At 66.1% G+C, this 20,605-nt stretch overlaps 3 protein-coding genes across 7 annotated transcripts in view; all 3 read right to left on the bottom strand.

The window, feature by feature from the left end:
- Nucleotides 1-24: 24 nt before the first annotated feature.
- On the bottom strand, nt 25-2,842 carry JOSD2 (Josephin domain containing 2). 2 transcript variants are annotated; one of them, XM_070063009.1, is made up of 5 exons: nt 2,473-2,842; nt 1,897-2,259; nt 859-984; nt 388-582; nt 25-300 (listed from the first exon to the last, which is right to left on the bottom strand). In XM_070063009.1, exons 2-5 carry the CDS (start codon nt 2,040-2,042, stop codon nt 201-203), a joined length of 567 nt encoding a protein of 188 aa, XP_069919110.1. In that variant the 5' UTR covers nt 2,043-2,259; nt 2,473-2,842; the 3' UTR covers nt 25-200. The 2 variants fall into 2 exon arrangements, with proteins under 2 accessions (XP_069919110.1, XP_069919109.1); XM_070063008.1 differs by having other exon boundaries at nt 1,897-2,059; nt 2,473-2,840.
- A 65-nt stretch (nt 2,843-2,907) lies between these two features.
- ASPDH (aspartate dehydrogenase domain containing) lies at nt 2,908-6,080 on the bottom strand. 3 transcript variants are annotated; one of them, XM_070063004.1, is made up of 8 exons: nt 5,911-6,075; nt 5,351-5,458; nt 4,459-4,603; nt 4,221-4,305; nt 3,974-4,123; nt 3,670-3,893; nt 3,442-3,596; nt 2,908-3,141 (listed from the first exon to the last, which is right to left on the bottom strand). In XM_070063004.1, the coding sequence occupies exons 2-8, from the start codon at nt 5,406-5,408 to the stop codon at nt 3,098-3,100; spliced, it is 861 nt and encodes a 286-aa protein (XP_069919105.1). In that variant the 5' UTR covers nt 5,409-5,458; nt 5,911-6,075; the 3' UTR covers nt 2,908-3,097. The 3 variants fall into 3 exon arrangements, with proteins under 3 accessions (XP_069919105.1, XP_069919106.1, XP_069919104.1); XM_070063005.1 differs by lacking the exon at nt 4,221-4,305 and having other exon boundaries at nt 5,911-6,080; XM_070063003.1 differs by lacking the exon at nt 5,911-6,075 and having other exon boundaries at nt 5,351-5,606.
- Nucleotides 6,081-7,110: 1,030 nt separating this feature from the next.
- The window catches only part of LRRC4B (leucine rich repeat containing 4B), a 33,767-nt gene continuing 20,272 nt past the window's right edge, over nt 7,111-20,605 (bottom strand). For both annotated transcript variants that reach the window (XM_070063000.1, XM_070062999.1), the window contains exon 3: nt 7,111-9,100. In XM_070063000.1, the coding sequence (XP_069919101.1) occupies nt 7,247-9,100 (1,854 nt within the window). In that variant the 3' untranslated portion in view covers nt 7,111-7,246. The remainder of the gene's footprint in view (nt 9,101-20,605) is intronic.

Raw genomic sequence — 20,605 nt, 5'->3', positions numbered from 1 at the left:
CGAGCAGAGGGGCGTGGCCAGACCAGCAGCAAATCACAGATTTATTGAGGCAGCAGCGGCTTGGGGGGCGGGGGAGTGGGGAAGGGGCGGGGCCTCCTCCCGGCCCACGAGGCCCCAGGCCCTTCCCCGGCACTTGGCGCCCGCGAGGCCTGGCAGGGACCCCGGCGGGCAGGCAGCAGGCGGACAGGCGGCGGCGGCGGTCAGTCCGTCCGCAGCCAGCAGCCCTTCTCCTCCACCTCCTTGGTCACCACCAGCAGCACCTCGCACAGGCCCTGGGCCAGCGCCGCGGCCAGGAAGGCCCTGGGTGGGAGAAAGGGGGAGGCTGAGCCCAGGCAGCCGCGTGGGGGTGGGGGTGGGGTGGGCGGTGGGGGCCCTGCCCCCGCTCACCTGACGCCGTCCTCGTCCCCCAGGGCCTCGGGCGCCCGCAGCTTGGAGTCCAGGTTGTAGTAGACGCCGTCCACCTGGCGCAGGGCCACCCAGTGCCGCCGGCGCAGCGGCAGGGACAGCAGCCCCAGCGAGACGGGGGAGGGCAGGTTCAGGATCAGCCCCAGCACCTGAGGCAGGGCCAGCTGGGACAGCGGCCTGCGGGCGGAGGGGACGAGGGGACTCGGTCGCCGGCCCTGCCGCCCGCCCCCACCCCCTCCCTCGCCCGCCCACCAGATCCAGGCCTGTCCAGTCTCCAGCACAGCCGCCGCCCATCCGCACCTCCCTCCACCCCCCCTGCCCCCCCCGCTCCTCCCTCACCCACCCACCCACCCGTGTCCTCCCCACTGCCGCCAGCCCACCTGCTCCTGCCCAGACTGCCCGTGAGTGGGCCCTCTAGCTCACCCCGTGGCCACGCGGCGCCCGGGGCCCTACCTCCTCCTGTCCCACCACACGGCGGCCAGGCCCAGGCCCTGCAGGGCGGCCATGATGACGTTGACGTCATAGCTGCCGGTGCCCAGGAAGCTGCGGTGTGGGTTCAGCCGGGAGTCTGGGGCCAGCCTGGGGGGCGGGCGAGAGTCGGGGTGGAGGCGGGGACCCCCTCTCTTCCCACACCGCAGGAAGGGCCCCTCGTCCTCGACTCATCCTTGTCTTCAATGCCCCCCAAGACCTGCACCTCTGAACCCCGACCCTGCCCTGCACAGAGCCCCTCGGCCCCTCTCGCCATCACCATCCCCCTCCTCTGTCCTGCAAGCCCACCCAAGGCGTCGCCTCCCTGGAGATGCCCGCTGACCCCCAGGCCCGGCCCTTCAGTGCCTGGGACCGCCTGGATGGCCGCCACTGGCCCCACTTGTCTCTGGGAGGACCCTGCCCCCGCCCCGCCCCCCCATCGACCCCGTCCCTCCTGCTCGCCCAGCGCCCACAGCCCTGCGTGGTCTGCTCCCTGCTGGCTCCACCTCCCAGCCTATGCTCCAGGCCCAGGGCCACCCTGCACCCCCACCCCATGTCTCTGGGCCCAGCCTCATCCAGCTTTGTCCCCAGCAGGCCCTGGGGGGCAGGTGGGAGGGGACAGCCCACCTCCCGCCCCCACCTCCCGCACAGATCCCTCGGGGGCTGTGGGTCAGCGGCGCAAGGCGGGCAGTGGGGAGAGACAGGCAGGGCCACTTCTGGGGTGCACGGGTGGGGTCAGGGGGAGGCCGGTGGACCAGGGCCAGGCCTGAGCCGGTGGCTGGGAGGGACAGCAGGCAGTGCAGACGCGATGCAGGCGTGAAGTCTGAAGTCTGGGCCGGTGAGGGCAGCCACGCCCGGCAGAGAGAACTAACTGCCCGTGCAAAGGCCCGGGGGCAGCACAGTGCGGGAGGCCCAGGGCCCGGGGCGCCAGGGGGACGGGCAGCAGGCTGGCTCCGGGGTTGTGTGGAGGCTGCACCGGCGGAGGCCCAGGTAGGAGGCGGCGGGCCGGGCGGTGGCGGTCACCTCTTACAGATGTCGTCGGCAGCCTCCTGGCTGAAGAGCCGCTGCTGCAGGACGTTGTTGAGGGCGTGCACGGCGCACAGCTCCAGGCGCTGCCGCTCGTGGTACACGGAGGGCGGGCGCGGCCGAGCTCCCGGGGCCTGGGACATGCCGTCCTGGGCTCCTCCTGCGGAGGGGGCGCAGAGGCCGCTCAGGGGCCCAGGGCCTGGGGGCGGCTTCCTCCATGGAGGGCAGGGCCTGGGCAGCCGGGGACGACACGGGACCCCCGCGCCCTGGCTCTCCAGGGACAAGGCTCCCTGGCATCCGGGGCTGGCGACGGAGACGCAGCCCTCCGCGGCCCTGGGCAACGGGACCCCCGCTGGTTACCTAGCAACGGAGGACCCCCCCCCGACAACAAAGTCTCTGATTACCCAGCGAAACCGGAAGTCTCCTCCCCTGCCTCTGGGTGACGGGGGAGGGGTCTCTACCGGTCGCCTAGCAACACCAGAGCCCGCCTTCCCCTGGCAACCAGCCCCCTCCCCGGACAACAGGAAAAGCAGCGCGGTGCCCAGGTCCCCTGCGCCTGGCGACGCCCCTCACCCCGTCGGCCTCTCTGCTCCCCGGAGCCGGGGGCTCCCGCATCCCCTCGGACGGCGGCGCTGGGCTCCGAGCGCGGCACGAGCAGTTCCGCGCTGACGGGGCAGGCGGGACGGACTACAGCTCCCAGCGACACCAGCAAAGTGGACTACAACTCCCGGCGGCCCCAGCGGGCAGGGCCGCTTAACCCGGAAGTCCGCCGTCGCCCCTCCAGGGCGCGCGACTATAACTTCCGTGGGTCGGGGGAGGAGGGGGTGCAAATCCCGGAAATGCGCCCCGCGCCCGCCCCCTGGCTGCGACCGCGCCCACGGCCGCTCGGAAGCTCCTGGGAAACGCAGCGGGTAGGTTCTCGCGATAGCTTCCGGGCCTGTGCCCGCCCATTGCAGTGGCGTCACACGCGGAGTGCGGACGCGGCGTGACGTCACGGAAGGGAAAGAAGGCCGGGATGGTGGGGGAGGAGCCTCGGGTCTTTACTGAGACTGGAGGGACATCCCGGGAAAGGGGGGCCGGGGCCTGGCCGGGGGTGGGGCGGAGGCGGGGAGGGTCCGCCCGCCGAGGGGCCGGCCGGGGAGGGCGGGGGCGGGGAGGGTCCGCCCACCGAGGGGCCGGCCGGGTGGGCGGAGGCTTCTCAGCAGAGGTGGATTCCGGGCCCGGGGGGCAGCTGGCGGCAGCCTGCGGGGGAGACAGGAGCTGAGCCGGACCCCCGCGGGGGCACGGGGCAGTCGCGGAGCGAGAAGGCTGGGGGGCTCGGAAGTAATGGACGTCGGGCCAGGCGGACCCAGGCCCCCCGGCCTCCGGTCCCCCGGCCCTCCGCCCCCCAGACCCTGGCCCCGGGCCCCTGCCCCCGGACCCCCGGACCCCGCCCCCTGGATCCCCGGGCCCCGCCCCCAGACCCCGGTCCCGCCCCCCGGACCCCGCCCCCAGACCCCCGGCCCCCGGATCTCGGGACCCCGCTCCAGGGGCCGGCCGCACCCAGGAGGCTGCGCCAGAAAGCCGCGACGGTGGCCGAGCCCGTGACGGCGCCCGGCTCTGCAGGGTTCTCTCTGTGGGTGTGCACGGCAAAGCGCCGGCCCGTGGGCCCCGGGGGTCCGCGCAGCTCCACGTCCACGACGTGCATGTCCGCGAGGCTGCAGGAGGCGGGGGGGGGTCAGTGTGGGGGCCTGCAGCCCGCGCGACCCCTCCCCGCTCAGCTCCGCTCACCTGAGATCGGCCACCAGCACCCCGATCACGCCGTCGAAACCCAGGCTGGGGGCAGCCAGCGCAGCGGCCGCCATGGTGTTGGAGTTACGCGGGGCAAAGGGGCAGAGTCCACGGACGGGGCCTTCGTAGAGGACCGTGCGAGGCCCAGTGCTGTGGGCTGCGGCAGCCAGGGGTCCCTCGAGCCGGAAGCCATCCGGGTGCGTGGCCATAGTGACGCGGAGGCTCTGGGAGCGGGGGCCGAGGTCAGAGGGGCTGGGGTCCTGCAGGCCCCCTCCGGCCCCGGGGAGCCCAGCGGGTCCCTCACCTGGAGGCCTCCGGCCGCGTCCAACCTCATGATGTCCTCAGCGCCCCACAGGGCCCCTCGAGCCACAAACACAGCGTGGTTCCAGCGCTGCGAGGCCTCCCGGAGCTGCCGCTCGGTGGTCGGGTCAGCCAGCGCCGAGGGTGACCCCACCTGGCCGTGGGTGGAGGCAGGGAGGGGTGGGGTCAGGGACGCACGATGGGACCGAGACAGGAAGGGCTGCCAGGTTCCGGGCCGAGGTGGGGCTCACCAGGAGATTGGCATGGCACAGGATTTGCACCCCATAGTCGTGGATTATTTTGGGATGGGCCACTTCCACCACAAGATCAGGGTGCCTGGGGGGGGACAGAGAGGGGCAGGTCCTGGGAGAGGTGCCAGGCTTCCCTACCCCCTGGACCCCCATCAGAGAGGGATGGGATCACACGGCAGCCCAGGGGGCCGGAGCAGGAGCTCCGGGAGCCCCGCGCACCGGTGGTGAGGCCACTGACCTTTCGCCAAGGGCAGCCAGGCTTTGGAGCTGCAGGGGAGGGGGCACACTCCCTGCCATCCGTCCCTGGTCGCGGTTCCAGACAAAAACAAGTTCTAGGCCCAGCTCCGGTCCCTGAGCCAGCAACTGGGACACAAGGGACTGACCTGGGTTGGGGCAGAGAGGAACGGATGATGGGGTGGGGGGGACAGAGGGCTGGGCAGGGAGGGAGAGATGGGGGTGGGGAGACAGGGAGACAGAGCGGGGGCAGGGGAGGTAGGGACAGAGACCCAGGGGGCAGAGACGGGACAGAGAGACAAGGGACAGAGATGGGGCAGAGACACTGGGGACAGAGAGGGGGCAGGGGAGGTGGGGACAGACACGGGGGACAGAGACACGGGACAAGCACCAGGGGACAGAGATGCAGGGGACAGAGAGGGGGCAGGGGAGGTAGGGACAGAGACAGGGGGCAGAGACACTGGGGACAGAGAGGGGGCAGGGGAGGTGAGGACAGACACGGGGGACAGACACCAGGGGACAGAGACAGGACAGAGGGGGGCAGGGGAGGTGGGGACAGAGACAGGACAGAGGGGGGCAGGGGAGGTGGGGACAGAGACAGGGGGCAGAGACATGGGGCAGAGATGGGACAGAGACACTGGGGACAGAGAGGGGACGGGGAGGTGGGGACAGACACAGGGGACAGAGACACGGGGCAGAGATGGGACAGAGACACTGGGGACAGAGAGGGGATGGGGAGGTGGGGACAGACACAGGGGGACAGACACTGGGGACAGAGAGGGGGCAGGGGAGGGTGGTAGTCGGCTAGGCAGATGAAAGGGGTGTTTGGGGGCGGAGGGGCTTTTGGGGTCCGGGGAAGCAGCCCGAGGAAGGTGCTGAGACCGTCCGGGACTCACCGAGGCGGCCGAAGCCCAGCACGCCCACCCTCCGCGGGACCCCTTTGTCGAGGGCCATGCCCTAGGACCTGAGGGCTGTGGCCGGAGCTGGTCCGTGGATCACTGCACCTGCATGAGGCCTGTGCTGGACTTTGGACATTTGACCCTTGGGCCTCCCTCAGACCACCCCCTCCCCACGGTGGCCCAGAGCTGGGCAGGGGTGGGGCGATACCGCCCCTTGCTCCCAACTCCTCCCCCAAGGGGGGGGCAGAGGGCATGGCCACGTGGGGCTCCCCACCCCACCCTGCCTCCCCCTGCACAGCCCTGCCCCTTCCTGCTGGTGTGGAAATTTCCTCCGCAGTCCCCCCCCCCCTTCCTGGTGGCCAGGTTGCCATGGAAACTGCATCCTGGGTGGGGAGGGGAGGTGGTGACAGGACCCTGGGCCCTCTGCCTGTTGGCTGCAGGTCCTCACTTGCTCCTCAGGGGGCCAGGGCGCCCAGGGGCTCAGTTGTCCTGGCTGGGCCCCTGCCCCGTGCAGGGGGCCCCCTCCCCCCCCCCCCCGTCCTCATCCTGCAGCTCACCTGGACTCAGCCATGATGCCCCCAGCTCCCCCCTCTGTTGGCTTCACCCCCACACCCCCCTTCCCTCTCCAGCCCTCGGCTGTGGGGCCAGGGAGTCCCTGCGTGCCCCCAGGACGAGCCCCCAAGAGGAGCCCCGCCGCCGGAAATGGCGGAGGCTGCGGCACCGCGGCGCCCTGCCCCCAGCCGCCACCTGGTCCTCGCTGCGGCGTTGCCTTGGTAACCAGCATCCGCACTGAAAGGATGTCGGGGCGTGACAGGGCCGGGCCCGACCGCTGCACGGACCAGCGAGGGGTCTGCTGGGGGAGAGAGCAGATGCTGTGGGCGTGGACACCCCAGGGAAGAGGGGCACGGGCTGAGCACACGGTGTGTGTGTGTGTGTGTGTGTGTGTGTGTGTGTGTCGGGGGGCTTCCTGCCGTGAGCGCCCCTGGGCCTGAGTGTCCCCTACCGTGCCCAGAGCGGCTGCCCAGCCCTGCACGTCCACACTGCGCGGACGGCTTCCCGCTGAGGGAGGGCCTTACCGCTGGCCACTCGCTCAGCTTCTCTGGACGGCAGCCCAGGCACCCCCAGCCCTCCGGAGGCTAAGACCACCCACTCCGCCTCCGCAGCTGCCCCGTCCAGGCCCGTCTCCCAGCCACCGCGCCCTCTTGCTGGCTCCGGACCCTGCCAGGGCTCTGTCCTGGTGCAGCCCCTCTCCCTCCGGCCCTCCCCCGCAGACAGTGTGGCCTGGCGCCGGGACACCGGCGAGGCGGGCAGCAGGTGTTCACATTTGACCGCGGCGCACCGAGGAGGGGGGTGGCCCACCCGCAGCGGGGGGCGGGGCGGGGAGCGGGGGTCTCGTGCCGGGTGTGCGGGGTGGGGGGGCCGGCCCGGCAGGCTCCAGCTGCCCCTCGTCTCCTCCGCTCCCCACCCGCATTCACTTTGTTTTCCTTCTGTGCTTTCATAACCAAAAAAAAATTTTTTTTTTACTTTTTCCGTGTTTTTTTTTTAAAGTAATTACAGAGCAGGTAGTCGTCGACGCAAACCTCCCTTCGGTATCAAAAGAGTTTGTGGGGCGGGGGCGGGGGCGGGGCGGGGCTGCGCGGGGGGCGGGGGGGCTCTGCGGCTCCGGGGCGCGGGGCGGGGCGGGGTTGGGCGTCAGACTGCAAAAACGAACCGTCAGAGGGGGCGGCGGGGGGCGGCGGGGCGAGGGGCGAGGGGCGCCCGCCGCCCGGCGGGGAGCGCGACTGGACCTGGAGCCCCGCCCCGGCCCGCGGAGGCCCGCGGCCGTCTGTGCCCTGCGCCGCCGCCCGAGGCGCGCGGTCCCGGGGCCCCGCGGGGCGCGTCCCGCGGGCGGCCTCAGATCTGGGTCTCTTGCACGTTCTCCTTGGAGCCGCTCTTGAAGAGCAGAGGTTCGTGGATGGAGTTGAGGCCCGGCGGGCCCTTGCCCCCGCAGCCCCCGCCGCCGGGGTTGGCGCTGTAGTGCGCCTTGAAGGCGGCCGCCACGTAGTGGTGGTGGTTCAGGTGGTCGCGCTCCAGCGCCGGCAGGGCCAGGTGGCTGTCCCCGCCCACGCCTCCCCCGCCGGCCGCGGCCGCGGCGGCCACGGACACGGCCGAGGCGGCGGGCAGCTCGTCCTCCACGTTGATGATCTCCACGGTGCGCGTGGGCCCGTGGTGCTTGTGCAGCTGGTGCTGCTTGCGCAGCTTGTAGAAGGCCACCAACATCACGGCGGCCATGAACGTGATGGCCACGAAGCAGCCGATGATGATCTTGGTGGTCTTCATGACGTCGTCCAGGTCCTTGAGGGCGTTCTCCGTCACGTCCGTGATGGGCACCGTGAACGCCTTCTCCGTGGGCCGCGAGGAGCGTGGGGCGGGCGCCGTGGTGGACGACGAGGCCGGGCCCGCCGCGTCGCCGGGCCGGCCCCCTCCCCAGACGCCGTCCGTCGTGGGCCCCGGCGGCTCCTTCTCCGTGCCTCGCGGCTGCAGGGCCTCCTCCCCGGGCTGCGTCTCCAGGGTCTCCACGGTCACCGTGGTGAAGTAGGTGTAGCCGCCGCTGCCGCCTCCGCCGCCGCCAGCGCCGCCGCCGCCACCGGCCCCGGGGCCCCCGCTGCCGCCCGCGCCCCCGGCCGCCACGGGGTCCACGGCCGAGACGTTGAGCGTGGCGGAGGCCGTGGTGTTGCCGGCCGAGTTGGTGACCATGCACGTGTACTGGCCCGTGTCCTGCACCGTGACGTTGGTGAAGTTGAGCGTGCCGTCGTGCAGGACGGAGATGCGCACGCGGTACGAGCCGTGCGTCATGAGCGTGCCGTTGGGGGTCAGCCAGTTGACCGACGTCATGGACGTGCCCGTGCGGCACTTGAGCTCGGCCGCCATGCCCTCGGTGACGTTGAGGTCCGTGGGCGGCTCCACGATGACGGGCGCGTAGCAGGTGAAGTGCGACTGGTCCAGCTCGCCGATGTAGCGGCCCTTGAGGCCGGCGGGCGCGTGGCAGCGCGCGCAGCACGTGGTGTTGCTGGGCACGGTCTCCTTGAGCCACCAGCTCAGCCACAGGACGTCGCAGTTGCAGTGCCAGGGGTTGTGGTTGAGGTGGACGCGCTCCAGGCGGTGCAGCGGCGTGAACAGGTCGTGCGGCAGCGACATCAGGTTGTTGTGGGACAGGTTGAGCTCCTCCAGCGACTTGAGGTCGTCGAAGGCGTTGCGCTCGATGGTGGCCACCTGGGCGTGCATCAGCCACAGCTTGCGCAGGCTGGTGAGGCCCTGGAAGGAGCCGGGGCGGATCAGGTCGAGCCGGTTGCCCGACAGCTCGAGCTCCTCCAGGCGCACCAGGGCCGTCAGGTTGGGAATGTCCTTGAGGTTGCACATGCCCAGGTTGAGGTAGCGCAGGTTCACCAGCCCCTCAAAGGCCGCCTCAGAGATGTACTCCAGCCGCTTGAGCTCGCCCAGGTCCAGGCGCCGCAGCGAGGGCACGCGGTTGAAGGCGTAGGAGGGGATGCTCTCGATGGGGTTGTTGCGCAGCCAGAGCTCCCGCAGCTTGGACAGGTACTCGAAGGCCTGCGTGGGCACCGTGGTCAGCCGGTTGTCAAACAGCTCCAGCGTGTTGAGGCTGGGCAGCCCGTTGAAGGCGCCCACCTCGATCTTGCGCACCAGGTTCTTGCTGAGCTGCAGGATCTCCAGGTGCCGGAGGTGCTTGAAGGTGTCGGTGCGGATCACCTGGGGGCGGGGAGACCGGTCAGTGCCAGAGCGCCCCTCCCCCCGCCAGGGTGCTGGCCTCCCGGGCAGCCACGCCAGGACGGGCCGGCCGTGGTGTCCACAGCCTCTTTGTTCTTTTCAGGCTAACCTGGAAACAGCCCCGAGGGGTCGCCACGGCGGCCTCCCCGCCCACTTGGCTGCCTCCCACCCAGACGTTCCCTGGGGCTGAGTGTGGGGTGCGGGGCAGACGGGGAGCGGGCATTCCGGGTGCTGCCCGCAAGGTAGCTGTGCAAACGGCAAATGTGGTGAGCAGTGAGCGATTCCACAGCACCAGCAGCTAGCGTGCAGGGTGCACACTCACCCCGCCTCCCGCCTGGGGCACGCCCCCCCCCCCCCGGGGACTTCCACCAGGTGTGGAAAGGGGAGTGCAGACAAGTGTACTTCAGCACAAAGCTGCCTTTCGAAACCCATGATACGCGGTTACCACAACGCACTTGCAATTCCCCAATGCAGAAGGCCCTGGAATGCCATTCGGTGACAAACCCCATCAGACTCACGGGAGAAATTATGCATTTATATATTCTTTTTTTTTTTTTTTGACAGGCAGAGTGGACAGTGAGAGAGAGAGAGACAGAGAGAAAGGTCTTCCTTTGCCGTTGGTTCACCCTCCAATGGCCGCCGTGGCCGGCGCACTGCGGCCGGCGCACCGCGCTGATCCGATGGCAGGAGCCAGGATCCAGGTGCTTTTCCTGGTCTCCCATGGGGTGCAGGGCCCAAGCACCTGGGCCATCCTCCACTGCACTCCCTGGCCACAGCAGAGAGCTGGCCTGGAAGAGGGGCAACCGGGACAGAATCCGGCGCCCCGACCGGGACTAGAACCCGGTGTGCCGGCGCCGCTAGGTGGAGGATTAGCCTAGTGAGCCGCGGCGCCGGCCCGCATTTATATATTCTAAAGGCAGAGTGACAGAGGGACACACACACACACACACACACACACTCTTCCATCCGCTGGTTCACTCCCCAGACGCCCACAAAGGGCCAGGCTGCGCCAGGCCCAGCCAGGTCTCCATGTGGGTACCCAAGTGCCCAGGCCGTCCTCCGCTGCCTTCCCAGGCACGTTAGGGAGCCGGATGGGATGCAGGGCCGCCCGGGCTCCCACAGCTCTCCGATACGGGAAGCTGGTGTTGCAGGCGGTGTTGCTGTGCCGCCAACCCTCCCTGCTGACCTTGCTGGGGCCTGGGCACCACGGAAGGGGCAGTGCTGGGCAGGCACGGGGCGGGGGGGAGACGGCATGGCGCCAGCCTCGTTCACGACTCTGGGGGGACTCCCACATGGTCTATTCCTATTAAGGCGGACGTGGAGAACTGCAGACAGTGTGCTGTGTAATCACAGTTTCATCAAACTGAAAGTGGAAGAATTAAGTGTCTGCGTGGATTACCAAAAAGCCGGGAAGGAAATCCTCCAAGCCACGCTCAGCAGTGAACTCCAGCTGTTGTTATTTATTTACTTTTTTTTTTTTTTTTTTTGCTCAGTGAGCAAACATTTATAGGCAGGAATAAAAATACAACAAAGAGGGCCGGCGCTGTGGTGTGGCAGGTTACGTCTCCGCCTGCAGTGCTGGCATCCCACACGGACGCTGGTTCCAGTCCCTCCTGGATGCTCCACTCCCTGTCCAGCTCCCAGGTGATGGCCTGGGAAGGCAGAGGAGGACGGCCCAGGTGCTCGGGCCCCTGCACCCACGTGGGAGACTCGCAAGAAGCTCCTGGCTCCTGGCTTCAGCCTGGCTGTCGCAGCCATTTGGGGGAGTGAACCAGCAGATGGAAGATCTCTCTCTATCCCTCTCTCTCTCTTTTTTCTTTAAATATTTATTTATTATTTGAAAAGCAGGGAGAGGGAGAGAGAGAGAAATCTTCCATCTGCCTGGTGCACTCCCCAGATGGCTGCAATGGCCAGAGCCGGGCTGATCGGGAGCCAGGAGCCAGGAGCTTCTTCCAGGTCTCCCACGCGGGTGCAGGGGCCCAAGGACCTGGGCCATCTTCTACTGCTTTCCCAGGCCACAGCAGAGAGCTGGATCGGAAGTGGAGCAGCCGGGACTCAAACCAGCGCCCACATGGGATGCCGGCACTGCAGGCGGAGGCTTTACCCGCTACACCACAGTGCCAGCCCCTTGCCTTTCAAATAAATAAAAGAAGCCTTTTAAAAAACAAAGTTACAAGAAGAAATGTATCTGTGAGGCCTCATCAGAAAGTAGCACTCTTGGCATGGCCCTGGCTGGCGCTAGTGTTGTCATTTTAACTTACCTGGAAGCCACATTAAAAATAGCCCAAACCGGTGAAATACAGTTTAATAATACCCTGAACCTAGCACGTTCAAAGTAGCCTTGCACACGCAATCCAGATGCGGGCCTGGGCGTGAGGAGTGTCCCACACGCTCTCCATACTCTGGGGCCACATGTTCCACAGTGGGGGAGTCACACGGCCTCGGCTAGGGGCCCACGAGCAAGCCTATGGAAAGTATGTGGGGGGGGCGGACTGTGGCTCAGTGGGTCAAGTTGCCGCCTGCAGCCCTGGCCTCCCACGTGGGAGGTGTGAGAGGAGGGCTCTGCTCGGATTCTGACATCCTGCCCAGCAGCTGTCTGCGCCCCCGGGGCCACTCTGGACAGTGTGGAAGGTGCGCCCAGGCCCCCCCCCCCCCCCGCCACGCTGTTCCTGTTAGGGTTGGGGAGGAGTGGCGGCTGCCGCGCCCCCGGGAGTAGAGCCCTGGGCCCTGGCCCCTGACCCTTGCTGCGGCCACCCCCAGGATGGCCCCTCGACCTCTGACCCCTGCTCCAGCCCCATGGCCTCCCCAGGCCCCAGAGTGTCTGTGCACCCCAGGCCTCCCACTCACTCCACGCTGGGCGCACCAGGTGGCAACAGCAGTGAGCGCCCATCCTGAGACTCCGCCCCCCAGGGGCTGGCTCTGTGGCCTAGCGGTAAAGCCGCCACCTGCAATGCTGGCGTCACACATGGCGCTGGTTGGAATCCCGGCTGCTCCATTTCCCATCCAGCTCCCTGCTAATGCACCTGGGAAAAGCAGTGCAGGGTGATCCAAGCGTTTGGGCCCCTGCACCCATGTGGGAGACTGGGATGAAGGGTCTGGCTTCCAGCTTAGGCCTGGCCCAGCGCTGGCTGTTGTGGCCATGTGGGGAGTGAACCAGCGGGTGGAAGATCTGTCTCTCCCTCTCTCTCTGTAACTCCAGTTTTCAAACAAAATAAAGCTTTGAAAAATGAAAAGACTCGGCCCCTGCCCTCGGGCAGTTCGGCCCTCTGCCCTTGTCTCCTGCGCCAGCGGCAGACACCAACTCGCCCAGGACCTCGCACTCGCTGCTCCCTCTGCCGACTACACCCTGGGCACCCTCGCCCGCTCTCTCAGCTCCCGCCTCCAGTGTCAGCTGCTCTGCCCACCCTGCTCAGGGTGCCCCCAGCACCTCCACGCCCCGTGCTGGGCTGTGTGCCCGTCTCCTCCAAGTCCACGCCCCTCCAGGGAGGGCAGGGCCCGGGCCGCACCCCAGGCCTCTCAGCCCACCCGGGCGGCCGGTGTGCTCAGGGCACCAGCGACTCCGGACGCGGCCCCCTCCTCAATGGCCCCCACCTGGGGATCCTCTTGACCACAGCTGAGCCCCACTGCCCGTGTGGACAGCGCATTTCCCAGGACGGGAACTGGCAGCCCACTGGGGAGGGGCTCTGTGGTTCAGGGCCGTGGCAGGGAGGGGCTTACAGGCACAACTGGGGGGCAGGCAAGGCACAGGCGGAGCAGACAGCAGGACCTGGGGGCGGCGGGGGGCGGCGGCGGTGCTGTTTAATAAGCATTGACTGACATCTCCTGGGCTGGGTGCTAGGTTAGGTAGAATAAAAAATGAAGCCGGCGCTGCGGCTCACTAGGCTAATCCTCCGCCTTGCGGCGCCGGCACGCCGGGTTCTAGTCCTGGTCGGGGCGCCGGATTCTGTCCCGGTTGCCCCTCTTCCAGGCCAGCTCTCTGCTGTGGCCCGGGAGTGCAGTGGAGGATGGCCCAAGTGCTTGGGCCCTGCACCCCATGGGAGACCAGGAGAAGCACCTGGCTCCTGCCTTTGGATCAGCGCGATGCGCCGGTCCCAGTGCGCCAGCCGTGGCGGCCATTGGAGGGTGAACCAACAGCAAAAGGAAGACCTTTCTCTCTGTCTCTCTCACTGTCCACTCTGCCTGTCAAAAAAAAAAAAAAATAAAATAAAAAAATGAAGTCACTTTTCATATACCTTGTTTTTCTGGTGATAAAAGTAATATGGGGGCTGGCGCTGTGGCATAGCGGGTAAAGCCTGTGCCTGCAGTGCCGGCATCCCATATGGGTGCCAGTTTGAGTCCCGGCTGCTCCACATTTTTTTAAAAAGATTTATTTTATTTGTTTGAAAGAGTTACAGAGAGAAGTAGAGACAGAGAGAGAGGTCTTCCATCCCCTGGTTCACTCCCCAGATGGCCACAATGGCTGGAGCTGTGCCGATCCGAAGCCAGGGCTGCTCCTCTTCCGATCCAGCTCTCTGCTGTGGCCTGGGAAAGCAGTGGAAGATGGCCCAGGTCCTTGGGCCCCTGAACCCACGTGGGAGACCTGGAAGAAGCTCCTGGCTCCCTCTTCGGATCGGTGCAGCTCCGGCCATTGTGGCCATCTGGGGAGTGAACCAGCGGATGGAAGACCTCTCTCTTTGTCTCTACCTCTTTCTGTAACTCTGGCTTTCAAGTAAATAAATACATAAATCTAAAAAAAAAAAAAAAAACTTAAAAAACATATGTAGTCAACTTTAGGCAAATAAACACTAGAGAAAGAACAGCCAGCCACAGCGGCGCCGTGCAGGGTGAGCGCAGGGATCCACCGCGCTGGCTCTTCCCGGCCTTGTGCCGCCAAGCCCGCCCCCAGCCACTGCGGCAGCCGGCAGGGGATCTGGCCCGGGGCTGCACCGACTCTTGGCCACGGAGCTGGAAACACAAGGAGATCTTTGCTTCCTTCGTGCGCCTCTGCGCCACCCCCCCCCCACCCCCCCAGTGCGCATGACTGCGGCACGCGCAGGGGGCCGAGGAAGCCCTGTACCGCTTCCCAGGAAGGAGAGCCAGTGGTGTCTGCGCCGGGCCGGGGGCCGGGCCGGACGTGGGGGTGACGGGATGCCTCCCGAGGCCCCGGCTGCACTGGGGTCGGGGTGCCTGTGTGAGGCTGGGGGCTGGCTGGGGGCTTTGGGCTGGAGCTCTGGTGCCCCCGCTGCCTCTCAGCCCCGTCTGGGGGCGCCCTCCGTGGCCAAGCACATCGGGGCGTGGCTCCCTCCGTTGAGAGCCTCCAGGGCTGCCCACTGTCCATAGGACCGAGCGCGCCGCTCGCCACGGAGCCCTGCTCTGTCGCGCCCTGGCTGCGGTTTCCGAAACCAAGCGACCAGATGGGGGGCGGACTCTGAAAGGAGCGTCCCCCAGAGTCAGGACAGAGAAGCCAAGCGCCGAGGGGCTGGTGGTCCTGGTGCCAGGGAGACTCCCCAGACAGCGCCCCTCAGCATTTCCTGGCCACACCCGGAAGACTCCCAGCACAAACCGAGTGTCCCACCTGCTCCTCCCTTCTTCGGGGACTCCCGAGCCCGGAGTCGGCCAGCAGGGCCTCATGGCTCTGTCCCCCTGCACGCCGCCCGCCTGGCACTGCGTCACTGCCCCCCACCCCGGTCTGCAACTCCCAGAGCTGCGCTGGCCTCTGCCCTCCTGTAGATGCCTTCGCAGCTCTCCAGTGCCCTTGCGCCTCCCCTGCAAGGTCCCCCAGCCGCAGCCTCTCTGTGCACACAGCAGGCAGCACTGGTCCTTGGACCACCTCCGCATCCTTGTCTCCCTCCCGTCGCTTGTATGCTGCATGGGCAGGAAGAGCCGCGAAGGCGCCGTGTGACCGGCGTCTGCCTTCTGTGGGGCCGTCGCAACGTCCTGTGCTGGGGGCTCCATGTCCTTGGTGAGATTCACTCAGCGCAGACTTAGCACCCACCCGCAGGGGTGCACTGAGCACGGGGCGGGGCTGAGGCAGGCTCTGGGCTGAAGGAGGGGGCTGTTGTCCCAGCAGCCACGCAAGGCAGGTGTGGGAAACACACCCCCCCAAAGCCACACAGCCTGGCCCAGCCCCAGCGGTCAGTGTCGTCAGCTGCACCCTCCCTCCTGCCCGCAGCCATCCATCATGCTCCACTCCAGGGACAAGGACAGCAGGCTCAGCGAGGCCAAGTGACTCAGCGGCCAGCGTGCGCCAAGTGTGCGGCTGGGGCTTCCGCCTAAGCACGGCTCTCCAAGTCTCCCCGGCGTCTCTGGACAGGGGCAGGAGCGTGGTGTGCACGGGGGAGAGCCTGCTCCCGGCTTGACACGCTCTGTCCAGGGTGCCAGGGGAAGGGAGGTGAAGTGGGTGGTGGCCCCCCACCAGCCCCTTTCGTAATGCACTCAACAACTAGGTGAGGAGTGGGCATTGTGGCGCAGCGAGTTAGCGGCTGCTTAGGACGTCTGCATCCCATCTTGGAGCCTGCAATGGGGTCTCACCTTTGCTTCTGCTCCAGCTTCCTGCTAATGTGCACCTCGAGGGGTAGCAGGTGATGGCTCAAGTACCTGGGCCCCTGCACCCATGTGGGAGACCCAGATGCAGCTCCAGGCTCCTGGCTTCAGCGTGGCTCAGCCCTGGCTGTTGCAGGCATTTGGGGGAGTGAATCAGCAGATGGAAGACCTCTCTCTCTCTCTCTCTCTCTGCCTTTTATTTTTAAAGTTTATTCACTTAAAAATATTTATTGTATTTATTTGAAAGGCAGAGTTAGCTCTGTAACAGAGACAGAGGTCTTCCATCCACTGGTTCTCTCCCCAGACGGCCGCAATGGCTGGGGCTGGGCCAGGCTGAAGCCAGGAGCCAGGAGCTTCTTCGTCTCCTGCACGGATATGGGGGCCTAAGCGCCCAGGCCATCTTCCTCTGCTTTCCCAGGTGCATGAGCAGGGAGCTGGCTCAGAAGTGGGGCAGCCGGGACAGTCAGGACTCCAACTGGTGCCCATGTGGGTTTAACCTGCTGTGCATGACACCGGCCCCCTGTTTACTGAGGGTGAGGCGGGGGACACATGGGACACACGGAGTGCCCTGATTCTGCAGGAGGCGAGCAGGTTCCCGTCCCCCTCCAGGGTCGCTTTGCTGCACTGGCTGTCAGAATGACCCCAAATGCGGTTTTGACCTCACCACGTCCCTGCTCCTGGCTCTCTGTCACCCTCTCCTGGGTGTTGGGGTCCTGCAGAGTCTGCTCCACTGTCCTCCCCCACCCTGGCCACAGCAGGGAGCCGCACTGGCCTTCCCATGCTTGCCACACCCGGTCCGGCCTGTCCACCTTCCCACAGGCCCTGCCCCCTCCTGGAAGGCCGTCCTCCTGTGTAGACAGTGAGTCTACAGGAGAAGTGGGTCTCTCGGAACCCAGCGGCTTCAGGGCAGATTTCAGCTGGGGTCTGCAGAGCAAATGGGCCAGAGTGGGCACGCTGCTCCTGCAGGACCCCCCTCCCCCGGGGGCAGCAAGCAGGCGCAGAACCCTCGGCCACACAATGTGCAGCTTCAGGGTCCTGCTTTTTGCCAGGGAGCCCGTGTGTTCCCTGTTAAAGTTCCAGCACCTTTCCTTGGCTTAGAGTTTGTCATCATTTTTACTTTCATCCTGTTCTGTCCTCGTGTTTTTATAGGTCTAGGATTTTCTCTAATTCAGTCTGGAAAACCTATATCCTTTAACTGGAAGTTTGGTCCATTTACATTTATTGTAATTAGTCAAATATTTGGAATTATTCCTAGTTTTGTGCTCTTTGCCCTGGTTTCTCTCTCTCTCTCTCTCTCTCTCTCTCTCTCTTTCTTTCTTTTTGGCAGATAGAGTTAGACAGTGAGAGAGAGACAGAGAGAAAGGTCTTCATTCCACTGGTCCAACCCCCAAATGGCTGCTACGGCTGGCGCTGCGCTGATCCGAAGCCAGGAGCCAGGTGCTTCCTCCTGGTCTCCCATGCGAATGCAAGGCCCAAGCACTTGGGCCATCCTCCACTGCACTCCCGGGTCACAGCAGAGAGCTGGCCTGGAAGAGGAGCGACCAGGACAGAACCAGTGCCCCAATCGGGACTAGAACCTGGCGCCCATATGGGATGCCGGTGCTGCAGGTGGAGGATTAACCAAGTGAGCCACGGCGCTGGCCCCTCCCTGGTTTCTTAACCCATTCTTTTCCTTTTCCTGTCTTTCGTGTTGATGAGTGTCTCCCAATGTGTGCTGTGCTGTTTTAGAATCCACGTGTTCCTCCCTTCTTTCAGTGGCTACAATTTAACCTGCACGCTGCAAGGCCAACGCCAGCCAATGCCTTTCTTCTCCTCCCCAAAAATCCAAGGCTGAGTCCTCGCTAATGGCAAAGCAAAGAACACAGCTGGGGGCTCCCGGGCACTCGGAGTGGGAGCCACTGTCGGCCAGGCGCCCGCCTGCTCCGTGTCCTCGACCACGCTAAATGCTCTCAGGTCTCCATCGGTCCTGGAGGACTCCCGGCCCATGGGGGTCATCAGCCACGTGTCTACCGCCCACCCCCGCCGGGGGAACAGACACATAAAGTCACGAATCCCCAGTGTCACAGCTCCAAGGCGGCAGAACCAGGACCCAAAGTCTCCCCCACTGTCCGCCCCCCCGCTGGCGCTGGGCTGCCCGTGGGTGGCTGCAGTGTCACCCACTCATCCCTCCCCACCTCGTCTGCTGTGTGACTGCCAGGCGAAGGTGCCACGCCGTGCCCGGGGGCCTCAGCCGTGGGCAAGACACACACAGAGCCCAGCATCTGGGAGGCACAGGCAGGACACCCATGCACGCGACCACTGAGCTGCAGCGGTGTAGACAGGCGGTCCCGGCCGGTGTAGATGGGCTGGCTCCCCTCTAGGCGCAGTTTGCAAGCCCCCAGGTGAGCGGATCCCCATGGGCTGGGTCGTCCCTGTGGCCCTGACACAGAGCAGCACGGGAAGGCTGGGGATCCCCTGCCCCTCACCGTGACAGCTGTGGCCTGACCAGGGCGGCGTGGATATGGCAAAAGAGCTAAACCCGGGGTCCGCTCTGACCGCCGCCCAGCCACCCCTGCCTGAGCCCACCCCCACGCATGCCAGGCTCCAGCTGTGAGCAAAGACAAAGCCAAGAACCAGGCAAGGGCACGTGGCCCATCGGGGCTGCCTCCCGACCCCACCTGTTCAGGGGCGGGGAAACATTACTGAAGCCCAACAAAGCCCCACTCCGTTCCTTCGGGCTTTTAAGAAAATAAACTGTCAAGAAATCCTTTATTAAGAAATTCGACTGTGGTAGGAAAATGATTAAAGGAATTGCTCATCTTAACCTTATTAAGACAAATTGGCTTTATATGTTTGGAACGTAACGAACCGAGAACAAAAGTTCACTCAGCGTACTGGGTTTTGTTTTTTGCCATTTTTTTTAACATTTAAATTAAAAAAAAATGCTATTTCTCCCACCAGTGGTTTTTAGGAAGACGTCTCCGATTTCTCCCTCACCGCCGAGAAAGCGCCACGCGTCCCCCTGCTCACTAGGGACCCCCGACTGCCCCGAGATGGCCCTCGTCCCTCCCCCTGCCCGTTCCCCCATCCAGGAGTCTGGCAGGCCGGGCCCTGTCCTGGGCTGAGTCTGACCTTGGCTCCCTGGAGGAGCCGGGCCGGGGTCTGACCCCGGTGTGAGAGTGGGCTGGTAAGACCTGACCTGCAGGGGTGAGGCAGCAGAGGGTGAGGGGAGGGCGCAGGCCGCCCCCTGTGCACCCCGCACTGCATTCGCTCACTCTCTGTCCACCCAGCCTCCCCACGGGTGGGGCCTGCAGGGGCGCCTGGCAGCCGGGAGGCGCTGGCCAAATGGACCAGGGGCCGAGCTGGATGCTACCAAAGTACCAGCGGGGGCTGCTGGGGCACAGGAGGAGCGGGGTGCAGGCCGGGCCCTGGGGGTCTCCTCCCTGGGTTTCTCACGCCTGGTATGGGGGGGGGCTGGGTGGCATCTGGTGCCCAGCAGAGGGCGCCACTGAGGTTGGCGCAGCTGGGAGCGCTGGGCCCGCCCACAGTCTGCACAGGGCCAGTGTGGGAAGGGCATCCCCATGAGGGGTAATACAGGGCCTCTGTGGGGCCGGGGGACAGACAGGCCAGGCGGCCAGGAGGAAGCCGGGCTGAGCCCAGTCCACTGTCGCCACGGCGTCACGCACAGGCTGTCTGTGCCCTGGTCTCCCTGCTTGTGCCCCCCCAGCCCGCCCCATGCAACCCCCTAGGGTCGGGGCAACCAGGCTGTCCCCCAGCCCAGGAGGCAGCCTGGGGAGGTGAGGCCTTGATGTCCCTGGTGGAGGACAGAACAGGAGTCTTGTGCCTCTGGCGGCCTCTGTCTGCTCAGTGGGTGACGGCCCTGAGCCCTGCGGGACCGTGGGGGGCTCTGCGGGACGTGAGCATTTGTCAGCCTCACTCTTGTTCCCGGCACCGGCAGGCGGTGGAGACTGACGCACAGTGTGACCAATGGGCTTGGGGGGCCCCCGGAACCAGCAGGGCTCCAAGGAGGTGAGACGCTTGTGTGTCGGGCAGGACCAGGTCTCGCTGTCACCCAGGTGCCTCCGTCCACACGCGCAGCCCTGTGACCAGGGGCTGCCAGCATCCCCGTTTCCCTGGTGACAAGCCGAGGCCCTGAGGTCCCACAACGTGCCCAAGGCCACCCAGCCAGCACGCCGCGGAGTCACTGTTCTGCCCAGAGGCGAGCGCTAGTGTCAGCAGGTGACCAGGACCGCGGAGGGGTGCTCCAGGCGGGGAGGGGCGCTGAGCGGGGTGGGGGGTGGTCAGCACGCTGCAGGCGGAGGGCTCACAGCAGGCCTAGGACAGGGCAGCGGGGGGACGGAAGCGGAAGGAGGCAGACTGCTCGGACTGCTCCACGGGTCCTGGGGGGAGTGGCAGGGGCGTGGTCAGACCGGGGGCCGGGCAGTGGGGCACCAAGGCCAGCACAGGACCTCAGGGCGAGCAGCAGGAACTGCCCCCAAGCGGCCTCAGTGGGAAAAGGTTCAGAATCTAAACTCAAGCAGGAGGGGCCGGCGCTGTGGTGCAGTGGGTTAACGCCCTGGCCTGAAGCGCCGCTGTCCCAAATGGGCGCCGGTTCGAAACCCAGTGCTCCACTTCCAATCCAGCTCTCTGCTGTGGCCTGGGAAAGCAGTAGAAGATGGCCCAAGTGCTTGGGCCCCTGCACTCGCGCGGGAGACCCAGAAGAAGCACCTGGCTCCTGGCTTCGGATCGGCGCAGCTCCGGCCGTTGCAGCCAATTGGGGAGTGAACCAGCGGATGGAAGACCTCTCTCTCTCTCTCTCTCTCTCTCGACCTGGGGCTTTGCGTGCCCTTATGGGCCTGTGCTCCGTGACCATCTTTGGGGCCACCTTTCCCGCCGTGGGCCCTGTCTGTCTGTTACACGGAAGGCAGGGCCATTGTGGGCGCGCAGCGGGTTAAGCTGCAGCCTGCATCGCCACTGGCGTCCTGG

This window comes from Oryctolagus cuniculus, chromosome 18 (genome assembly GCF_964237555.1).
Source record: "Oryctolagus cuniculus chromosome 18, mOryCun1.1, whole genome shotgun sequence".
Lineage (NCBI taxonomy): Eukaryota > Metazoa > Chordata > Mammalia > Lagomorpha > Leporidae > Oryctolagus > Oryctolagus cuniculus.
The sequence above is the reverse complement of the archived record's forward strand: the minus strand, read 5'-3'. Positions and strand labels throughout refer to the sequence as shown.